At 43.7% G+C, this 20,804-nt stretch overlaps 1 protein-coding gene across 2 annotated transcripts in view; it reads right to left on the bottom strand.

The window, feature by feature from the left end:
* Window positions 1-20,575, bottom strand: part of LOC147431579 (uncharacterized) — a 105,151-nt gene extending 84,576 nt beyond the window's left edge. Inside the window, exon 1 of one of the 2 annotated variants that reach the window (XM_086494131.1) lies at window positions 20,160-20,575. In XM_086494131.1, the coding sequence (XP_086350257.1) occupies window positions 20,160-20,517 (358 nt within the window). In that variant the 5' untranslated portion in view covers window positions 20,518-20,575. The remainder of the gene's footprint in view (window positions 1-20,159) is intronic. The other variant, XM_086494130.1, reaches the window with a different exon arrangement.
* Window positions 20,576-20,804: the final 229 nt, after the last annotated feature.

Genomic DNA, 20,804 nt, shown 5'->3' with positions numbered 1-20,804 from the left:
GTGCAACCGGAGGATATGCATCTATGCTAAGTGACTGGGCATGCACGGTCTACGAATAGACTCACAAAAGTACCAGATCACTGCTAATCTAAACTTGACTTGACTGACGGGAACCCTGCTATGGTGTAACTTGTCAACGGACACATAGGGTTGGGATGTGTCACGTGACATCCCCTTCTTTTCAAAGTGAGGTACTGGCCGAACTGTATGGCGTCGAGGGAGATCGCCAACAGCATCCGGAATCCTGGAAGGGACTCTTCGCCGGCCCACTCTGATGTGTGGGTCAAGCGGTACTTGAACTTCATAAAGGTCTGCAACGCTTGCTTCTTTAGGCCACGCCGAAAGCGACACAAAGTCTTCTGAATCTCCTTTCTTGCTTCAACTTCGTCTAGAGTTCTGCTCCTTTCGTCTTCAAGAATCTCCATGGCTGAAAATTCCTGAAACAATCTCCAACACAAAACCATGAACATACCCATTCCATGCAAAGTGAAGGAAAAAAATCTTGTCTTCTCTAAAGACTGTGCATGCAATGTAGATGAACATAGAGACGGAGTGACAACCTGTTCATCAAACACGTGCAAACAATGAGGTCGAATCTTTTCTATTTGATCGAAATCAATCAATTGTGGCAAATCACAATGGAAATGCCCATGCTTGGTGCTCATACTATCATGTGATCTTTCGGAAACTGTGTCATGCCAAGGAAGAGACATGTAATGTGACTTCCTTTCATACAAACTTTTGAGCTTTTCACGAAAAATCCGCATACATTCGTGCTCATCCACGAGAGAAACGTGCTCAACATACAATATGTCATGCCTAGGAAAAGGGATCACATAACGATACTAACTAAAATACAGAAAACCTTCACGAATGAAACACTCGAACAATGCGTGTGTATCAATCATGAACACATAATACTTCCTGTGAGGGTGCTTTTGACCAAGGCTCGAGAGCCAAGATCGGTTCGTCGGGATCTATCGAATCTTCTTGTGGGGGATCTGTGGACCTCGACTCAAAAGCCAAGATCGATTCTTGGTGATTGATCGAATTTGCAACGAGGTTAGCTTCGCTACAAAAAGCATCCACTAACACCTCATCCTTGGGAACAATCACATCTACTTCATGCAAATCATCATGCTGGTCTTTATCATCCAAATCATCATGCAAATCATTATCCTTCAAATCATCATCATGCTTCACACAATCATGCAAATCCTGTGAGTCATGCAGTGGAGAAAGAGAGACTGAGAGAATCTCCTTATCTCGAATCCTTTCAATCTTGTCCTGCATATTAGCAATGAGAGATGGAGAAGGAGAAGTATCCACTCCATGAAAGACAGTAGGAGAATCACTTTTGGCATTGAGAGTTAAAGTGCTAGCCTCCCAATCAACGAGAGGGTTTATTTCACGAAACCATTTCATGCCTAAAATCATATCACATCCTGAGAGAGGAGAAACAACAAATCTTCCAGTGAAGGCAGTCTGCTGAATTGCAAACAACACATCAAGGCACTCCTTCGTGATGAGAGCGTCTATACCAGGACGAAAGCCACAGACCTCGATAGGAGATCTCGGACTAACTTCGAGGCGGGCTCTCTCAACAAGAGAGGGGCTGATCACATCATGCATACTACCTGGGTCAAACAATATGACAAAACGGTGCCCCGACGTACGACTATAACATTTAATGAGAGAATCATCAATGGGAGGGTCCCGAGAAACTTTGGGCACAATCGTGTTATCATTCATTGCATTGACAGATGTAGTGGGTGCTATGGGTTCTTTAGATTCATTCGATTCAAGCTTAGGACATGTTCTTTTTATGTGACCCTTAATGTGACAATGAAAACGACGACCTTCCTTAGAATAAGTGCTTTGTTCTTCCGAAGTGATGTAACCTCCTACAATTCCTTGTGCTACCTTTTCATCTGGAGTAAGCTTAGGTTTAGCAATTGTGTTAGCCTTACCCTTAGATTCATTGGAAGAATTCTTTGATGAGATACTGTTGGAAGATTGGTTCGAAGAGTTATCATTCTTACCGTTCAGATTCTTTAGAAGTCTACGAGATACTTGTGGAAGTCAAGGCTTTCCTTTGTTGTGCTTCATCTCGTGGGCGAGAGCAATGGCCACCGCTTTGTTGAGATCGATTGGATCGAGTACCTCGACATCATACTTGATATACTCGTCCAATCCGTAAAGAAATGCCTCCTTGCGCTTCGCATCCGATTTGCGTAATTGAGTGCCGAGCTGCAAAACCCGTTAGAGAAAGACATAACCGGCATACCGTTTTGCTTGAGAGCTCGCCAATCGTCCTTCAATCGTGCAAGGTACTGAGGTGGCATAAACCGCGTCTTGAGCTTGTCTTGGAAATCAACCCAACTAAAAGAGAGGGGCGTGAAATCATCGGCTGCCTCTCTAGGTGCGCGGCTAGCTGTGCCTCTTGCCATGCCTGGTACCAATTTATGGCATCACCGGCAAGGTACATAGCTGCCGTCAAAACTTTGCTATTGCTTGTTTTCTTAGTTGTCGCAAAATAAGCATTAAATTGATGCAACCAAGAATGAATAACAGTAGCATCCATCTTGCCATCATACTTACTGAAAGTAAACTTCTCTGTGACTGGATTGTGTGAATTCGCATCGTGGCTTGCGCCACTTGACGAACTCCCACGATCTTTGGGTGGTTCGGTCTTCGAGGCTAGGATTTGGGCTATAAATTCTTGATTGCGAAGCTCCCTTTGAGCTTCACGCTCAGCCTCCTTTTCTGCTTTGCGTTCTTTTCGTTCAACACGCTCGCGTTCGAGAGCAAGTCGCTGTTCTTCTTGTTTTGCGGCAAGCGCAATGCGCTCACGTTCCTGAGCAAGGCACTCACATTCCTGAGCAAGTCGATTTTCTTCTTGTTTTACAGCAAGCTTGTCGTTTCTTTCATCGCGCTCGCGGTCCTTGGCTTCTTGTGCACGGCCCTTTGCTGCTTGTTCTTCTGCTTTGCTTGCGAGTTGTGCCAAGGCAACTCGATTCGTTTCTTGTTGTCGTGCCATCATGTCCAACATCGACTTGACCATCATCTCCATAGGAGTGAGGACAACTCGTGGCGTAGATGGCGAAGGGGGCGGGTTGGAAAAATCTCCTGGTGGGGAGAATCCTTCATCGTCTCTCTCATGCTCATCACCTGAATGCGAAGTATCCATGCCGCTTCGGGTGACGACCATGCACTAGGATCTTGGGGTCTTAAGCTCGCGAGGAACTTGGGTTCTTGAGGGTCTTGAGGTTCTTGAGGTTCTTGAGTCTTGAGGGTCTTCGGTTCTTGGGGTTCTTGAGGTTTTCTTTCGCTTGCAAATCGCGTTGGAGAAGGATCTTCTCTTCACCCAAGTTCTACCCTTTTCTGCGGGCGCACCCCTTGGCGGCCTTGCGCTCACACCAAGGTTGCTTTTTCCCAGCTCACGTCGATTGGCCGGCCGCTAAGTGCACGGTCCGCTCTCCATGAGTGAAAAGAGACACAAGGGGAGGCTGGACAAGCCCTTCTTTCTTGGGATTCCTGTCACTCTTCAACAAAACACGATTAGGAATCGCCACGCCCAAGTAAACTTGGGTTTGAGCGACCGCAACAAGCAAAAAAAATTCGTGGTTCTTGTGGTTCTTGTGGTTCTTGTGGTTCTTTCCTTGAGTAATGCAGAACACTTCCAAAGCTCTAATACCAATGTTAGGTGCAACGGAATGAATGTTGTATTTTCTCAAGATTAGTGATCTTTATCGCTCAAGGTTCCTTTTAGTTCTTAGATAAAGAGAGAGCTTTCCGTCTTGTAGAGTGTTGTGGTCACGAACAAAGTGAGTGGATGTTGTGCGTGCAAGTGAATGAGACTGAGAGAAGGAGAGAGAAGAGATACTACACCGAGAGGTTGTAAAACCCTCCTCCGAAGGCCCCACTCTCGTCGGCAAGAGTGGTCTATTCTTTGATTGCACAAAGGTGTACAATGCGTATGCAATGGACTGATGCAATGGGACTATGCCGATGACGACCACGGTGATGATGACGACGACTCGACGGCTGAAATCTGTAGGCTTCTAATCGCTGAATTCAGGGGCTGTTTCGGTGGCTGAAAATAACTGTTTTGGCTGCGTTTTCTTGGGCTAGACTTGGGGGATCATCTGCAACTGAATGGGGGCTGATCTGCTACTATTCTACTGCTGAAAACCTGCGTTTTCCAATGGCTGAAATCTGCGTTTTTTGTTCATGCTGAAAAACGCTGGAAAGCTGAGATCATGCTGGCGTTAGTGATGTCAAAAACGCTGATGGTAGTGCTGAGGAGTATGCTGGCGATGGCAGGAATCTGCAACCGCTACGGTGCTAGTGATCGATGGCGAAGGCCTACTGCTAGGAAACGCCAAGGATGAGGGGGAGAAGCAAAACGCTAGAGGGTCATGAGGGCAGAGAGCATAGCCTAGAGAGCGAGAGCTGCGCTTGCGCTGTTGAGCTGCCTGCTTGAGCGGGAAGCTCCTGCTGCCTCTTCTGCCAGAAAGTGCTAACTTGCGTTTGCTTATATATTAACTTAGCAAAATTGCCCTACCTACTTTTGTTGGAAAGTCACTTAAAAATAATAAGTGAATCCCAATAAATAGGAAAATAGGCTAAATGCACTGGAAAATTCCCCTAACTGATGCTAATGGATTCTGATGGGAATTCCGATGATCATGCTGTGTGCAACCGGAGGATATGCATCTATGCTAAGTGATTGGGCATGCACGGTCTACGAATAGACTCACAAAAGTGCCAGATCACTGCTAATCTAAACTTGACTTGACTGACAGAACCCTGCTATGGTGTAGCTTGTCCACGGACACATAGGGTTGGGATGTGTCATGTGACATCAGACTGCCTGAATGTATGGCCAAACCTCGTTTCGCATGACCAATCAATTCTTGGATAGAATCTGACTTTTGTTCTAAGCAGTGATCTCGGAACTCTGTAAAAAGTCCGCAACAAAACCGCTCAATCTGTTCTTTAAACGAGATCTTCTTAAATGAAGAAGCTGGTAGAAAAGAGCTCCAAAATCTCTCGCACTATGTGTCCAAAGAATCTCTCTTGGTCATCCGAAGATGATTCCAAACAGTTCGTATATCTCGTTCGTACTCTCGAATCAGCCAAGGAGAAATAAAAATCCTTTTAAATTTCAGCCATTTAACTGGCGCTTTCTTGTTCAATAGAAGGGTGGACCACCATGTTGGAGCATTTCCCTTGAAGAAAGAGGTAGCCCTCCGAATCTTCGAGTGCTCTGAGTAATGCCATCCAAAGAAAGCTATATCAAACCGCTGTATGAAGGCCAAAGCCCTCAAAGCAACTCGGAATCCAAAAAAAGTGTCAAACTTAATTGACTGTCCACCACCTTTAAATTCTCAAACTTTCTTGCTTTTATCCTCGAGGAAGTCATACTAGTTGGCCTTTTAGAAATGCTTCTTCTTTGCGTGAAATCTGTGATCGTCGGAGTCCAAACTATCTGAAGACGAGTCCTCTGTAGAACTATCAAAAACTGGGCAAACTTAGGCTTCTTTGCCTTTTTCTTGCCCTTTCCGAAGCTTTGCTTTTTGCTTCGCTTTTTCCCTTTTCTGTCTTATTTGCTCGAGTCAGAAGAGCTAGAAGAAGTGGCGGAAGAAGAAGAAGAAGAAGAACTGGATACTCCTTCAAATCGCACTCGCTTCTTCTGCTTTCTTGCCGACCCAAATAACTCGGGAAGTCAGTTCCTTTCTTCTGCTTTTTGTCATGCTTTTTGGTTTTGTTGTTCGCGTCAAAAAGCTGCGTAATCCATGTATCAACCACCTCTTCCAATTCTTGCTCTGTAAACATCCTCAGAGTAGGAGGTTTCTTGAGTGCCGATTTGAGGGGTTCTGTGGCCTTCCGCCACTGAATGTGCACCTCATCGAAAGATGTCTGAGTCAAAAATTTTGCAAATTTCGGATCCTTCGCAATGTTGATCATCATCTTTGTAGCATCGTCAACCAATTGTCAACGTTCCATCTCTTCAATCTCTGCTTGAGTAGGCCGAGGTGGGCCGTACTCTTCGAGCAAATCTTCTTCATGATCTCTTCCCGCATCCCCAGATGCAGAGAAAGTCGACTCTTCTTTGTTGGAATCCATAAGTGTCGTGAAAAAAGGATCGGATTTCCCAGTAGAACAGAAATCAGCCGCGCTCTGATACCGCTGTAACAAACTTGGACACTCCCAAGTCAAGATTCTACCGCGATACAGCAGATATTCACTTCAAAACCGTTCACAATTCACAATTGATTCAACATAGCCCGGTGGAGTTCCATGCCTAGAGATATTGGCCCCAAAGACTGGCTTTTGTATTGATTTGTGTTCAAAGTACAAGAGAGTGGGAGGGTTCTCACTCTCATACTCTGCATCCAGATGCCCTAAGAAGTGAGGCCCTGCCCACCTATTTATTGGTACAAGGGATGCCCAAAAGCAGAGCCCCAAAAGGAGTAAGTGAAAAGCTTCTCCAAAATAAAGCACTTATCCCAAAACTGTCCAAAAATCAGTTAGCGTTGAAAAAGTAGGTTTCCGTACAACTGCCACGTCAGCCTGTCAGCGGATCTTACGGGATGTCCGTATGTACTGCCACGTCAGCCTGTCAACGGCTCTTACGCCGGAAAATCCAGAACTGCCGTACGTTGCCTTCGATCAGTCTGCCACGTACACAATGTGTCCCCGAGGTCTGCTGCCACGTCACCAATTTGTGACAAGCGTCCATACAGTGCCACGTCAATATGCCAACGCAAATTTTGGGATGTCCAAACAGTTGTTACGTCATCATCTTTTTTACGCAGGGGAGTTTCAGTGTGTATGTGTGCTAGCTTTACTTCTAGTGACTTGGGCCCCCATCAGACAGGGTCCCATAAGTTGGTAAAGACTTCTTCTATTGCTACTTCTTAGGGTTCAGGCCCCTCGATTGGGATCTGCAAGTTGGCTCCATTCTTCAGTGGGTTGACACGCCAGCAGTTAGCAGTTTGTGACATGGGTTGCCACCTAGCGAACTGTATCATAGCTCTTTCGAAATGTTGGTATCATCACTCAAGAAAAGAAACTAAAGAACCTCTCAAATTTTGTATCAAAGAAGTTTCGTGTCTCTACCCCGGGCTTATTAGCCACTCCCATCCTTAGTCCATCGCGCTGGTCTTAGGGGCCATTAAGCCATAAAGAAAAATTCACTTGTTTGAAATAACCCAAGAACACTTGGGCGTGTCAATCTCTCTAATCTATGTTTTTGAAAAGTGGCAAGTAACCCTGAAAAAAAGGGCTTGTTTGGCATCCCCTCGTTCCTCTCTTCCACTCATTTGAGAGCGGACCTTGCACACTACGATAGGCCAATCGACGTGAGGCACGAAAATCACGTAGACCAACTAGAGACGACGACTCCAACAACCCAATCATAGAAAAGTTGACTTTTATTAAGTATGATGGTAAGATGGATGCATCTCTGATTTATTCTTCGTCGCAAGTTGTGACGTGGCGTGCCCATCTGTGGCAATGGCCAAGAGGACAAGGTATTTGAGAACCCAGAAAAACTGCAAAGTTATGGCCGATGTGGCATAAGAGGTTAAGGTTTTAAAAACTTAACCCCTAGCAACTTATGGAGCACCGGGCGAGGGGCCTAAACCCTAAAACTCAAAAGCTTGAACTTTGAGTTAGATTTTCGCATTTTGTGCTGACATGTTGACATGGCAAGCTGTATGGATTCCCGCAAATTACGCTGGCTGGTACCTACAACTTTTCGACTGGGCTTTTGAGAGCAGATGCTTTTGGGTGCAAGAGCTTTTAGAAGTGATGCTTTTGGGGCTCTGCTTTTGGGCATCCCTTGTACGTTTATAAGTGCCCAAAGGGCTATCCCTCGGAGAGCATTTTGGACGCAAAGTCTTAGAGAGAACTGACCCTTGGGGAATTGTACCTTTACGAAGCAATAATAAAGGAATACCGAAATGGGCGCCACTCTTTGGGGCCACAGCAGACACTTTTTGGCTCTCGATGCAAAGTGGATGGGGGAAGACAATATCACAAATTCTCTTCAATTTTGAGTTGTGCCTTGAAGATTCTCCTTAGCAATGTTTGTGTCAAAAGTTACCAATAAATCAATAGGCAGAATCTCGTGTGGTGCAGATTGCACAAGAGGGGAGCCACCCCACTCCTTTGTCACAGATTGCCTAGATTGAATAAAGTAACTAATTTCTCCATGAGATTTTAGGGATACTGTCACAAACGCGAGCCCATAACAATATAAAATATACTCGGATAAATAGAATTTATCACTTAATACTAAAGCCAAAGGATATAGAGAGAAATAAATAGAGAGAGAGAGAGAGAGTGAGAAGATCGACACAGTACTGGGGACCAGAAGATGGGTTGGTCCCCCCCCTTATAGAGAATTCTTTATTAGGGAGAATCTTTTTACAAGCACAAGAACCGGAGAAAACCCCTCCGTTCTAAATTTCTGACTTGATGGTCGTTCCTTCCCGTAAGGGAAATCCGAGAGACAAGCTCTCAATCCTTTTTCCATCTGTCCTCGGAGTTGAGACTCCGCAGACAATTTCCGAATTCTGTTTCCGGAATTCCCAAACGTAGGCCGAAGCCTTCTCGCTTCTCCTTCGCGATGAAGTACCTGCAAACACACACGCAAACACACGACAACAATTCGTATGGCGAATCCACAACAGATACCTGTCGCTCTTGCGCGGGAAAAGCGACTTCCGTGCTTCATAGTCTCGCGATCTCTCGCGTCTTCTGGCGGTAGAGTCTTCTCTTGCTGGCGTTGGTAACCTCCCTTCAGTGAGGGCATGTGGTGCTTTTATAGCTCCTTCACCACGGCACGAATAGCTGCTCGCGGAGAGATCGTGGCCGTTTTTTTTTTTTTTCAAAAAAAAAAATCGTTTTTTTTTTTCTGTTCTACCCGAATTCGCTGGCTGGTTTTGTTGCTTTATTTTCTAAGTGAGAGAGAATTCGCTGGCTGGTTTTGTTGCTTTATTTTCTAAGTGGCTGCCCACTTATTAAGTGGACGGCCGGCATATTTTTAAAATTGGTATGAACTTGCCCAAAAACTCAATAAAACCTTATAAGTTAAAAACAATGCTTTCACAGCACTACCCAGGCATCCCTGGATGCAACCACATGCAAGAATGCAATGCAAACATGGATTCCTCGCGGGAAAGCGTCTGCTCTTCCCGAAAAACTCGTTAAAATATTCCGCTTTTTAAGAAAAGCTTCTCAGAACCCATCTTTATTCTTGTGCTTGCGTCTTTACGCGTATTCCTCTTTTCCAGTTCCGATTTCCTCTCGACTATGGATATCCCCTTTCCGATGCACCCGTCACCCACCTTGTGACGCATCAGGAATACCCATCACCTAGTCCTTTCCTACCGAACTTACAGTACAATCCCCTTCACGACGCTCTATGTCACCCATCCTATGACACATCAGAGATGTCCGTTCCTAGATGGTCGGATACTTCTTTCCGATACTCCCTGTCACCCATCCGATGTGACGCATCAGAAGTACCCGTTCCTGGTGGCCTTACAGATATTCCCGTTCTCAGTGCTCCCGTCATTACTTTGAATGACGCACTAGGAATACTCTGTACTCGGATGTCTCCAGTGAGAAAAAACCTCTCACTTAAAATTCCAATAATTCATTTAGAATTATTTTCTTGGTGTTCCAAGCGAGAAAACCCTCTCACTTATAAATCCAATAATTCATTTAGAATTATTTTTCTGTCAGATCAAGCCAATTTAGCAACATCCCTCTCACTTATAGACAGTTGTCCTCAACTGTAGAGGTCCAACCGAACTGCCAGGGAGAAACCGGAAAGATTCCAAATCTTGCTCAATGGTGAGTTGAGCTAGTCCTTTCTCAAAAGAGAACTTAAAAATTAAATAAACAAAAATTCAATAATCAATACTTAGCTTACCGGTTCATGTCCTTCCTCTAGTACCTCGAGAATATCCTTCACCAATCATCAAAATTACGAGCCGTGGAAGAACTCGTCATTCGCGTCTTTCCAACAGATCGAACGTTTCCTCATTCGAGAGTCTGTTAACTCAATTCCACCTTCTCAATCCGAGAAGAATAATCCTCCTAGAAATCAATCTAGGTATCTGTCCTTGCGCATAATCCAGCGCTGTTAGTTTAGAGGGTATTAAACCTCTTGTGTCCTCCCACATAGGGAATGCCCAAGTCATAGAGCATTAAGCTCGATGTCTTTCTTGCACAAAGTAAGTTTGGGATCACCTTAAAGAAGGTTCTTGTTTCAGATTCTTTGTGCACGGCGGCACTTCCTTCCAATCTTTTCCTCATGCAAGTTATTACCACCAGCAGTGTTTTCCCGACGCCCATTAGAGTCTCTTTCTTACAGAATCATAAAAAATGATTCATCTTGCAAGCATCAATGACGCCTTGCAAAATCTCAGGCAGATAGGATTCTAGCCATAGCATTTTCTGAACGTACGTTCAAATCCGGTTCACAATCTTCTTTGATTCTCAGGGATGTTCTCCCATATGTAATTCTTAGCATTTTGAAACGGTTGGCGAGATATTCTTACGAACATAATAGTTCGAATTTATTCCAGCAGCAGCGTGTAAATGCTACTTGACCTGCTCATGGAGAAACATATACCGCAACCAAAAGTTGCTTCTGTAATGGTAAAAGCACATAGCGTACTCAATGATCAACGATCATCAGAAAACCTCTTCTCCGTAGAGAAACTCAAATTCCTTCTACCGAACACATCTCAAATAGAGATTCTCGTGCCGGAATATCCTTGCGCGCAAAAAGGCGCTCAAGAGAGTATAACAAACTCTCGTCCAGTTCCTGGCATAGGTCTGCATCTTCGTGTGTTATCCATGTACTCAAAAGTGTACATAATTCTTAAGCTGTGTTAGAGTTTCGGTGAACCTGGGAAATTTCCTTCCCTTCGTAAGATCCTTAGAGCGAAGACGCTCAACTTGACGATCCCTTGGCTCGATCTTAGAGCAAAACCCGCTCATCAATAATTCTTGGATTCCTGGAGCACAGGCCGTAGTCGTCGCTGATTCCTTCCCTCGTAAAGAGAGTGTTCATTCACTTGTGCGAAAAGCGCTACCATATCTTCCCTTACCGGGTAGGGGGTGTGGGCTTAAAGAGTACTCAAGCTTCATGAAAGCTTTTCTTTGCTTGAAAGCTCAGAATGGTTCCTTCATAATTTCCTACCCGCAGTAGCAGGTAATCTGTTGGAGATCTACCGGATACCAGATCAATCATGGACCTTCTGGATGGTTAAGCAAAGCAGTTCATCGTATAAAACAATGTTCTGACTCAACCTTACTCTCATAAACACTCGAGAGTGATTGTCCTGGTTAGACACGTGCATATCTCGTGCATAAAAGCAATACGCAATTGATGAGTTCCTCAAAGATTTAACTTTGATCAAAGACCTGCCTCTCACTTAAAGTTTGAGGGTCTTCTACTCAAAAAACTTAGGAGTTGAATTTAATTCCCTTACTCCAAACTTTCTCCGGATAGCAATGTATCCTTCAAGGAGAGGTAACAAAAATTCATTGTTTCTGTGTTCAATGGTTCTTGTCCCACTGCGGGGATTGTATTCTATGTACACTAAGGTGTACACTTTCAGCTTTTATTGCTGACTCCACTATCTCTGCAAAGTATCTTGCAGATGCGTTTACAAAATTCGGGTAAGAGTCCATTAAATTTGTTCACTTTCCTTCCTCAGAGAGGATCAAGAATGGAGCTACCTTGGCATGAGTGAACCACTACTTGCTTTGACTCGCTCGTGTTCCTATTGGGCAAACCAATCCCAATCTTCTTGAATGCCTTTCTCAAAGCGTAGAGGAAAAAAATTTGTCGGAAAATTCAGCCTTGAATTGTTGTTGTAAGTTCCTTGCAGAGCTTTGGTATACCACCAAGTACTTGCAATCCCCCTTGAGGTGTTTGGTCACATGCCTCACCTTCAACACTTCTCAGAAATTGCCATTTGCAAAGGCAACTTCAAATAATCGAATGCAAGCAGTAGCTTTCAGGACATCTTCCCTTCCATCAAAAGTATCAAACTTGACTGGAGTGTTCCTAGGTCTAGAGACCTTCTTCATACCCTTCCCGAGATGATGGGATTTCTTGGCTATGGTTCTGGATTGATGTTCATGGATATCTTCTGGGTTCTGAACGATCTTGAGAATTCCGCTCCTTGGATTCTCTACGTTCTTGAGCATCATGCTCTTGTCGCCTTCTCAAAGAATCCCAAGTCTTGTGTCGACTTCTTGCAAAGAGAAGAAAGAAGAAAAAAAAATTCCAACTCTGCGAGCTTTTTCCTGCAGGACTTAGGTTTCCACCTGCTTACTTCTCTCTTGGCTTGTCATGGCTTCTTCCCGTATCTTCCCAGAGTCATCCTCCTTTACAAAGAAAGGAAGGAGACCATGCTCTGATACCACTGTCACAAATGGGAGCGCATAACAATATAAAATATACTCGGATAAATAGAATTTATCACTTAATACTGAAGCCAAAGGATATAGAGCGAAATAAATAGAGAGAGAGAGAGAGTGAGAAGATCGACATAGTACTGGGGACCAAAAGATGGGTTGGTCCCCCCCCCTTATAGAGAATTCTTTATTAGGGAGAATCTTTTTACAAGCACAAGAACCGGAGAAAACCCCTCCGTTCTAAATCTCTGACTCGATGGTCGTTCCTTCCCGTAAGGGAAATCCAAGAGACAAGCTCTCAATCCTTTTTCCGTCTGTACTCGGAGTTGAGACTCCACAGACAATTTCCGAATCCGTTTCCGGAATTCCCAAGCGTAGGCCGAAGCCTTCTCGCTTCTACTTCGCGATGAAGTACCTGCAAACACACACGCAAACACACAACAACAATTCGTATGGCGAATCCACAATAGATACCTGTCGCTCTTGCGCGGGAAAAGCGACTTCCGTGCTTCGTAGTCTCGCGATCTCTCGCGTCTTCTGGCGGCAGAGTCTTCTCTTGCTGGCGTTGGTAACCTCCCTTCAGTGAGGGCATGTGGTGCTTTTATAGCTCCTTCACCACGGCACGAATAGCTGCTCGCGGAGATATCGTGGCCGTTTTTTTTTTTTTTTCAAATTTTTTTTTTTCTGTTCTACCTGAAATAGGGAGAGAGAATTCGCTGGCTTGTTTTGTTGCTTTATTTTCTAAGTGGCTGTCCACTTATTAATTGGACGGCCTGCATATTTTTAAAATTGGTCTGAACTTGCCAAAAAACTCAATTAAACCTTATAAGTTAAAAACAATGCTTTCACAGCACTTCCCAGGCGTCCCTGGATGCAACCACATGCACGAATGCAATACAAACATAGATTCCTCGCGGGAAAGCGTCTGCTCTTCCCGAAAAACTCGTTAAAATATTCCGCTTTTTAAGAAAAGCTTCTCAGAACCCATCTTTATTCTTGTGCTTGCGTCTTTACGCGTATTCCTCTTTTCCAATTCGCATTTCCTCTCGACTATGGATATCCCCTTTCCGATGCACCCGTCACCCACCTTGTGACGCATCAAGAATACCCATCACCTAGTCCTTTCCTACCGAACTTACAGTACAATCCCCTTCACGACGCTCTATGTCACCCATCCTATGACGCATCAGAGATGTCCGTTCCTGGATGGTCGGATACTTCTTTCCAATGCTCCCTGTCACCCATCCGATATGACGCATCAGAAGTACCCGTTCTTGGTGGCCTTACAAATATTCCCGTTCTCAGTGCTCTCGTCATTACTTTGAATGACGCACTAGGAATACTCTGTACTCGGATGTCTCCAGTGAGAAAAACCCTCTCACTTAAAATTCCAATAATTCAATTAGAATTATTTTCTTGGTGTTCCAAGCGAGAAAACCCTCTCACTTATAAATTCAATAATTCATTTAGAATTATTTTTTTGTCAGATAAAGCCAATTTAGCAACATATACTAACAGGCTGACAGTATTTAGCGCAATGACTTTATGAAAATATGTACATTAAATTGGAAATTTCCTTGATTGAATTGAAGACATGTGCTCTTTCATGTGTGTATTGTTAGGGACATGTAGAGAAAGATGAAATGTCTGCAACATTTTGTTTGAAGAATGATTTCAACTTAGTGCATCTAGACATCTATTCGAAATCAGCGAGATTTGAATATGATGGCTAAGTGAATGTGAAATGAATAAGATTCTAGTGCACCAAGATTTCTATATGGATGAGATATCTCGTTATGGTTGTGAGTGCATCAAGAATTCTGAAAGGATGAGATGGTTGCACAAGGATCTAGGTGCATCAAGAGTTCTGGACAGGATGAGATGGCTAGATTAAATGATTGAAACACAGTGTTCAGCATGAACTAAGTGGGTGATTTTGTGAACTGCATGCTTTGTGAATGCACTGTCTTGTGGGGATGGTCAAGGGCATGGTTTGCTTGAAATGTGAAAAGAAAGGATATGAATCTGATAGTAGCAACATGATTTAGTAGATCAAGACATCCATGAAAAGATCAACGTGGTCTGGATGTGATTACTGAATATGTTACGATGATCGTGATTTGTATATGAAACCCTCGATAGAAATGTGATTGATCAGTGACTGATGTCATTGTAGAAGTGTTGGATTTGTGAAGTCTAGTTCATAGGTACATGGGGTCAATGTATCTATTGAAGAAAGCTTATGTCCTTTGGTTGTTTTATAGGCGTAATCGAGGAGATTACAATTCTTTCAAGAGGGGGAATGTCACAAGTTGGTGACGTTGTGTGCCAAACTGAGAAAATTGTCTTAGATCCAAGCTCTTAATAGAGTTCTAGAAAGTTTTAGAGAATCTATACAAATAGATGCAACAGGGTTCAAACCGCTTTCACCACAAGAGAAGCAACAAAGAAGAGTAAACAGGCTATGCATTATATATACCTTCATAAGTTCAAAATAGTCTGAACTCACGAATTATAAGAGGGAATAAAGCACTCATAAAACTATAAAAGCAAGGGACACAAGAAAAGAAAAGAAAAAACAAAAACAAACAAACAAACAAACTAAATCACTTTATTTGTTACGAAACAAAACTAGATAAAACAAAACATTATTAACTTAACAATATTTTAGAAAAGGCATGCGTAAAGTAAGTTGACGCAACTTACTTGGCTTAAAACAAGTACTCAACTTTAAGCAAAAAAGGGTAAGACATCTTAAAAACTTAATCCTAGAAATCAAACTACACACAACAACTTCTAAAGGAACACATTCTTAAGTCCTCAGGTAAGCTAAATACGAAATCGAAAACTGGATACTACTACAAACCTACAAAGAGCAAAGATCCAAACTTGACAATATGTGACCTCAACTTCGCTGCTTGTCCAAACAGGAAGAATAAGATTATCACCTTTATCATGCATACCTTGGACAACAGCTATGACATCCCTGCTCACGTCGTCAATGCCCAAGAGTAGGTGCAGGTTTGTATAGAGGTCATTCATGCTTTGAACATACTTTACAAAACCAACGAATTGAGTTTCTATCACCCTTCGGAGGTGATGGGCATACTCAACCATGATAAAGGCTAGCATTTGTCAAGCTATAGTAAAAATACTAGAAGCGCTAGAGATCAAAACAACAACATAAGGTGTTATTAAGTCAAACAATAAGTGGGCTTTTTCGTTCCCCACATCTGTTGAATTTACTACTGAGTAACTTGAAATTCGAAAGGAAGAAGCATTAAAAATAAACTTACTACGATGCAAAAATGAACGAACGTTTTTCATGATTCTTTTGAATGAGTATCCTTTTTCAACTAGTAAAGAAATAAGATGGCAAGATTGAACAACAAAAGCAAAAATGCGTTTCGGCCCTACGAAACGGGCGACTAAGTTGTTTTTTTTTTTTTGCCCCCTATTGACCAATTGACCTCAAACCACCCATTTGGGGATTTTTTAAGCCATCTACAAAGGCCACCTCAAAAAATCGATAGATCCCTCACGTACATCAAATAATCTCTCTCTCTCTCTCTCTCTCTCTCTCTCTCTCTCTCTCTCTCTCTCTCTGTGAACCTTAAGCATCAACCTGGCCCCCTCATCTCTACATGTACGTTGTTGCAGCTGGTTGCCCACTGAACACAAGTTGGCGCTCTCTCTCTCACACCAGACACCCACACACACACACAATTCAAGGCTTCAGTCCTCTCTCGAGTCTCCTCTCCTATACAGGTTCTCTCTCTCTCTCTCTCTCTCTCTCTCTCTCTCTCTCTCTCTCTCTCTCTCTCTCTCTCTCTTTTGACACCCCCCCCCCACACACAAACACACACACACGCACAATTCAAGGCTTCAGCCCTCTCCTCTCCTCTACAGGTTCTCTCTCCTCTCACGCTCTCTCTCTCTCTCACACAAACACAACACAATTCAAGCTTCTCTCTCTCTCTCTCTCTCTCTCTCTCTCTCTCTCTCTCTCTCTCTCTCTCTCTCTCTCTCTCTCTCTCTCTCTCTCTCTCTCTAAAATTGTACAATTCAAGAATTAAAAATCAACCCTCTCTTTCTCTAAATTCTCACACACACATTCAAAAATTCAGTAAATTGAGTCCTGACAAGTGACAACAACAAATTCAGCAAATTAACATCAATTTCTACACTTACAAGAAAGGAATTTCTCCAATTTCATGGCTCCTAAACAACAAGCTCACGGTCGAGAGCATTCTGGTGGAGCTACTACTACAAGGCGCTCTCTAGTTATGAGAGAGATGTTGCCTTCTGATGATAGTGCATTTGGTAGTGATAGTGTTGTTGAGGAGTCTGGTAGCAACTCTTTTGAGGAGGTCTATAGCTAGCTGCTTATTAACATTTGGAGAGTTTATCTAGTATGGCCAAAACTCAGCTCATGTATTATTGCTCCCACAAAACAGCCCACTCCCTAATCTGCTCCTAAGAGATACGGAGCTACCACCGGATAGGAATATGAACTCTAACACCCCCTCTCAGATCCCGGACGGGAAAGGGGTCCAAGGAGCTGGAGTGACCAATTTGCAACTGTAAAGAGAGGGTTTCGTGGACAAGAATATCTCCTACAAAACTCTGGGATCGAATCAATACACGGCCATTGTATCATCCAACCACTACCCCCGAACGACGTCCGGGAAGTATAATGTTGTCTGCTGAAAGTAAATCCATCTCTATCAAGAATCTCCTCAAGCCAACCGACTCACAAGTCACACAATCAGCATCTGCAGAAGGTACTATTGTTGACCGCTCCAAGAGTGAATCCGAACTGAGGATAAAAGACATAAACGACTGGTATCCGAATCATTTCCCAACTCTAAATCTACCCTCGAGGAAAGAGTCGGAAATATGCACCTCCGGTCATATACCACATGCCAAAAACTCCAAGCTGCTACTACAGAAGTCCAAGGGGAACTGAGGCAACCAAGAACTATATGTCTGATGACGAAGAACCAAAGAACTGCACCAACCACCATATAAAATGATGAACTGCTAAACTGTAACTGAAGGAACTTCATCCGAACTGAGAGTGATAGCTAGTACAGATATGGCAAGAACACCACCCGAGAGAATATCACCCCACTCTCAGAGTGAATCAAGAACAAACATCCAACAGAAAAGGAAACACACATCAATACTGAGACTGTAGCTAACACGGCAAGATCAAAGTAAGATCCTGCTTCTAAGCTCTGCAAGAGAAGAACAAGGTGTTGTAGAAAGCCACCAACCAGACTGTCAACCCTGTCCGCTGCACATGGAACCACTGGTACGGTATGGAAGTAGTGTGCAAGAACTAACTCCCAAGCTAGCTCCACATCCCCCTCTGAAGAGAGAACACCCGAACCATGGATAATTGTCATAACTCTCCAAGAGTCTCTACCTGTGTAACTGGATCACCAAGGAAGGTGAATCCCAAAGGAAAATATAATATACCTATGGAACCTGGAACCAAATTTGAGAGAACCAAGAAAACTGTCTCCCCTCTTTGAAGAATGCCATGGCTGACTGTAACTGGTTCCTAGTCCGAGAAGGACCGCTATCCACCTGTACGAAAGATAACATGCCAATCTAAGAATAAGGGAAGTAGGTGTGTTCTGAATGGTACAGTTTCCAGGGATCGATCTGGAAGACGAGACATAGAAACTACTGCTCAAATCATAGTTACAGGGAATGGTCATTTTCAAGTCTCCGTTCCCCGTTCCCATCCCAATTTTTCGTTCCGGATCCTGGTTCCGTGTTTCAGAAGTGAGTATCCAAAACAGGGAATGACATTTCATGCATGTTGTCGTCTTGCGTTCCTTGTTCCAATTTCCCGTTCCAGATAACTATGGCTCGGATGCACTCGGAAGAGTAATCGTAACACCACAAATCCGAAAGACAAGGCAACCACCGAAATGGCTAAAGGAATGGCCATTTTCAAGTCTCCGTTTGCCGTTCCCATCCCAATTTTCCGTTCCGGATCCCCGTTCCGTGTTTAAGACGTGAGTATCCAACACAGGGAATGGCATTTCATGCATGTTGTCGTCTAGCATTCCTTCTTCTCCCGTTCCAGATAACTATGGCTCGGATGCACTGGGAAGAGTAATCGTCACACCACAAATCCGAAAGACAAGGCAACCACCGAAATGGCTAAAGGAAAACATCCGCCAAGATAATAACTGCACTGTGGGCTCAAGCACACCATCCAAAACCGCAAGAAATGGGTAAGGAAACCAAGAACTGGAAGACATCATGCGTGGTACTCCGCTGAATGGAGCATCGATAGTCGACTGAAGATAATAATCTGGAAGCCCCCTGTGAAGAAGTATCCTCGAAAGTACGCTCTGAGGTAACAACTGACTCAACCCATGTTGGAACAAAGCAATCACTAACATTGAAAGCTCAAGAGCTTAAGCTGAGAACTCCCCAAGGTACGAAGTCCCCCTCCCGCTCAATCCTGGGAAAAGAGAATGAGTACCCCCAGAAAGAAATCTGAGACAACCTGGAGTAAAATTGCTTCCTCTGTGCAGGACCGGAATCTCATGGAACTCGACACTCAAAGAGAATCACACCATCGGTAAACTCGGACTGCTAAGAATAGGAAGACCTAAAAGATCATCACCTGAGGATCACGTTTGCCAAAGAGGCCGTCGAGGTCCAACAAGACCTAGCTACTCAAGCAAACTCCCTGAGATCAAACCAAATGTCCACCACATCTTTGCATCTGCAAGGATCAAACCCGTAGGTACAATCCAATACAATATGCCAAACTACATATAGACTAAATGAGCACATATACTCCCAATGTTGTAACTTGCTTCCTTAAGATCTCCATCAAAACTGTCCTTTTGTACTTGTGCGGAATAGAAAATACCCACAACTGAATTGTGCAATCTATATCCAATACACAACATAACTCCAATACTCAAACAAAGAGTAAAGGAACCGGCTCGGGGAACAAGCTTGTGAAGAACGTTGGGGCTGATTTGTAACATGCCAGAAACCTGGGCAAAAGACTGCAAGGGAAGAACCTGGTATACTAGCCAGTCGTGACCAAATCTGCACACCTAAAGAAGGGCTGCCCCCAAGGTTGGAGCTCTCCAAAGGAATGTATGGAAGAAGCATCCGAATGCTGTTGACTGTGGGAGTAGGAACTAGATGTCCCCACCAAATGTCAACACTACGTGCAAACATTTCCTCCCCCCTTCCCTTCTTGGGTTTTTTGGAGGCCAGGGCAGCCCCTTGCAGGCACACTAAATCAGCCCCTACATCTTAAGTTGCAAGGAACATGGGAGTAATGAAGCATTCATCTTGCTTTTTAATTTATGAGAATTTCATTTTCAGTCAAATGCTGGTTCCTCTTGCTGCACATTCTACGGTCAGGCCTTAGTAATCTGGTCATGGCTAATCTAGCTTTTCAGAAAGAGCCACTTCCTTGTTCCATGAGATTGCATCACAATCCCATACTCATTATGTGTACTCTAATGAATTTGTAACGACTATACTCTCCAGCTGCAACAATTTCCATTGCCTGCACCAGGTACTTCTGAAGCACACTAAGTTTTGATGTCCATTTAAGAACAGGATACAATGCAGACCAAACCCTCTACAGTTAAGTAAACCGGACACAAACAGCGAGCTTTTTGAGTTTCAGCCAGGTTAAAAACTCTTACCTGATTCATCTAATAGCAGTAGCCTAGATCCAGCGAAATCTAAAGAGCTGTCCTGAGGGATGTCTAGGACGGTGATTTCGTTGAAAGGAGTAGCCACGGAGAAGAGTTGTCGGGGTTGTAGCCACTTCTTACGAGGTTGGCGAGCTGCCTCTGGGGAAGAAACTGCAGATGAAAATGAAGATGAGGATGCCGAGGCTGGAACTGGCGATGAGATTTTGCGGGGTTTTGATCTCTGATACGAAGAAGGAGAATGTGGGCAGCCATAGCCTCCTTGAGATGGGGAGAAGCACTGTGGTGAGTACGTTGTCTCAAATGCATTACCTGGGCTGAGAACCAAGCCACCATGCATGCAGGCCATCCAGCTAACTGATAACTTCAAGTGATAGTCTTTTCACACACTGGTTGGACATAACCCACAACGGAGTAAGTTGAGCTTCACGGAAAAGTTACAAAGAATTAGTCTTGCTTGGTTAGCCTTATCGTAGCAATATAATTTTGAGAATCAATGCACCGAGATCCTAAACTTTAATTTCGTATAGCTAACTGATATCTTCAAGTGCTAACCCTTTCGCATGCTGGGCTAGGTGACTAATATCTTCAAGTGACTATGGACATAACCATAGTTGATTGATATCTTCAAGTGAT

This window comes from Adiantum capillus-veneris, chromosome 21 (assembly GCF_014529385.1).
Source record: "Adiantum capillus-veneris isolate H3 chromosome 21, ASM1452938v2, whole genome shotgun sequence".
Lineage (NCBI taxonomy): Eukaryota > Viridiplantae > Streptophyta > Polypodiopsida > Polypodiales > Pteridaceae > Adiantum > Adiantum capillus-veneris.
Note: the sequence above shows the minus strand (reverse complement) of the source record. Positions and strands in the feature narration are given on the sequence as shown.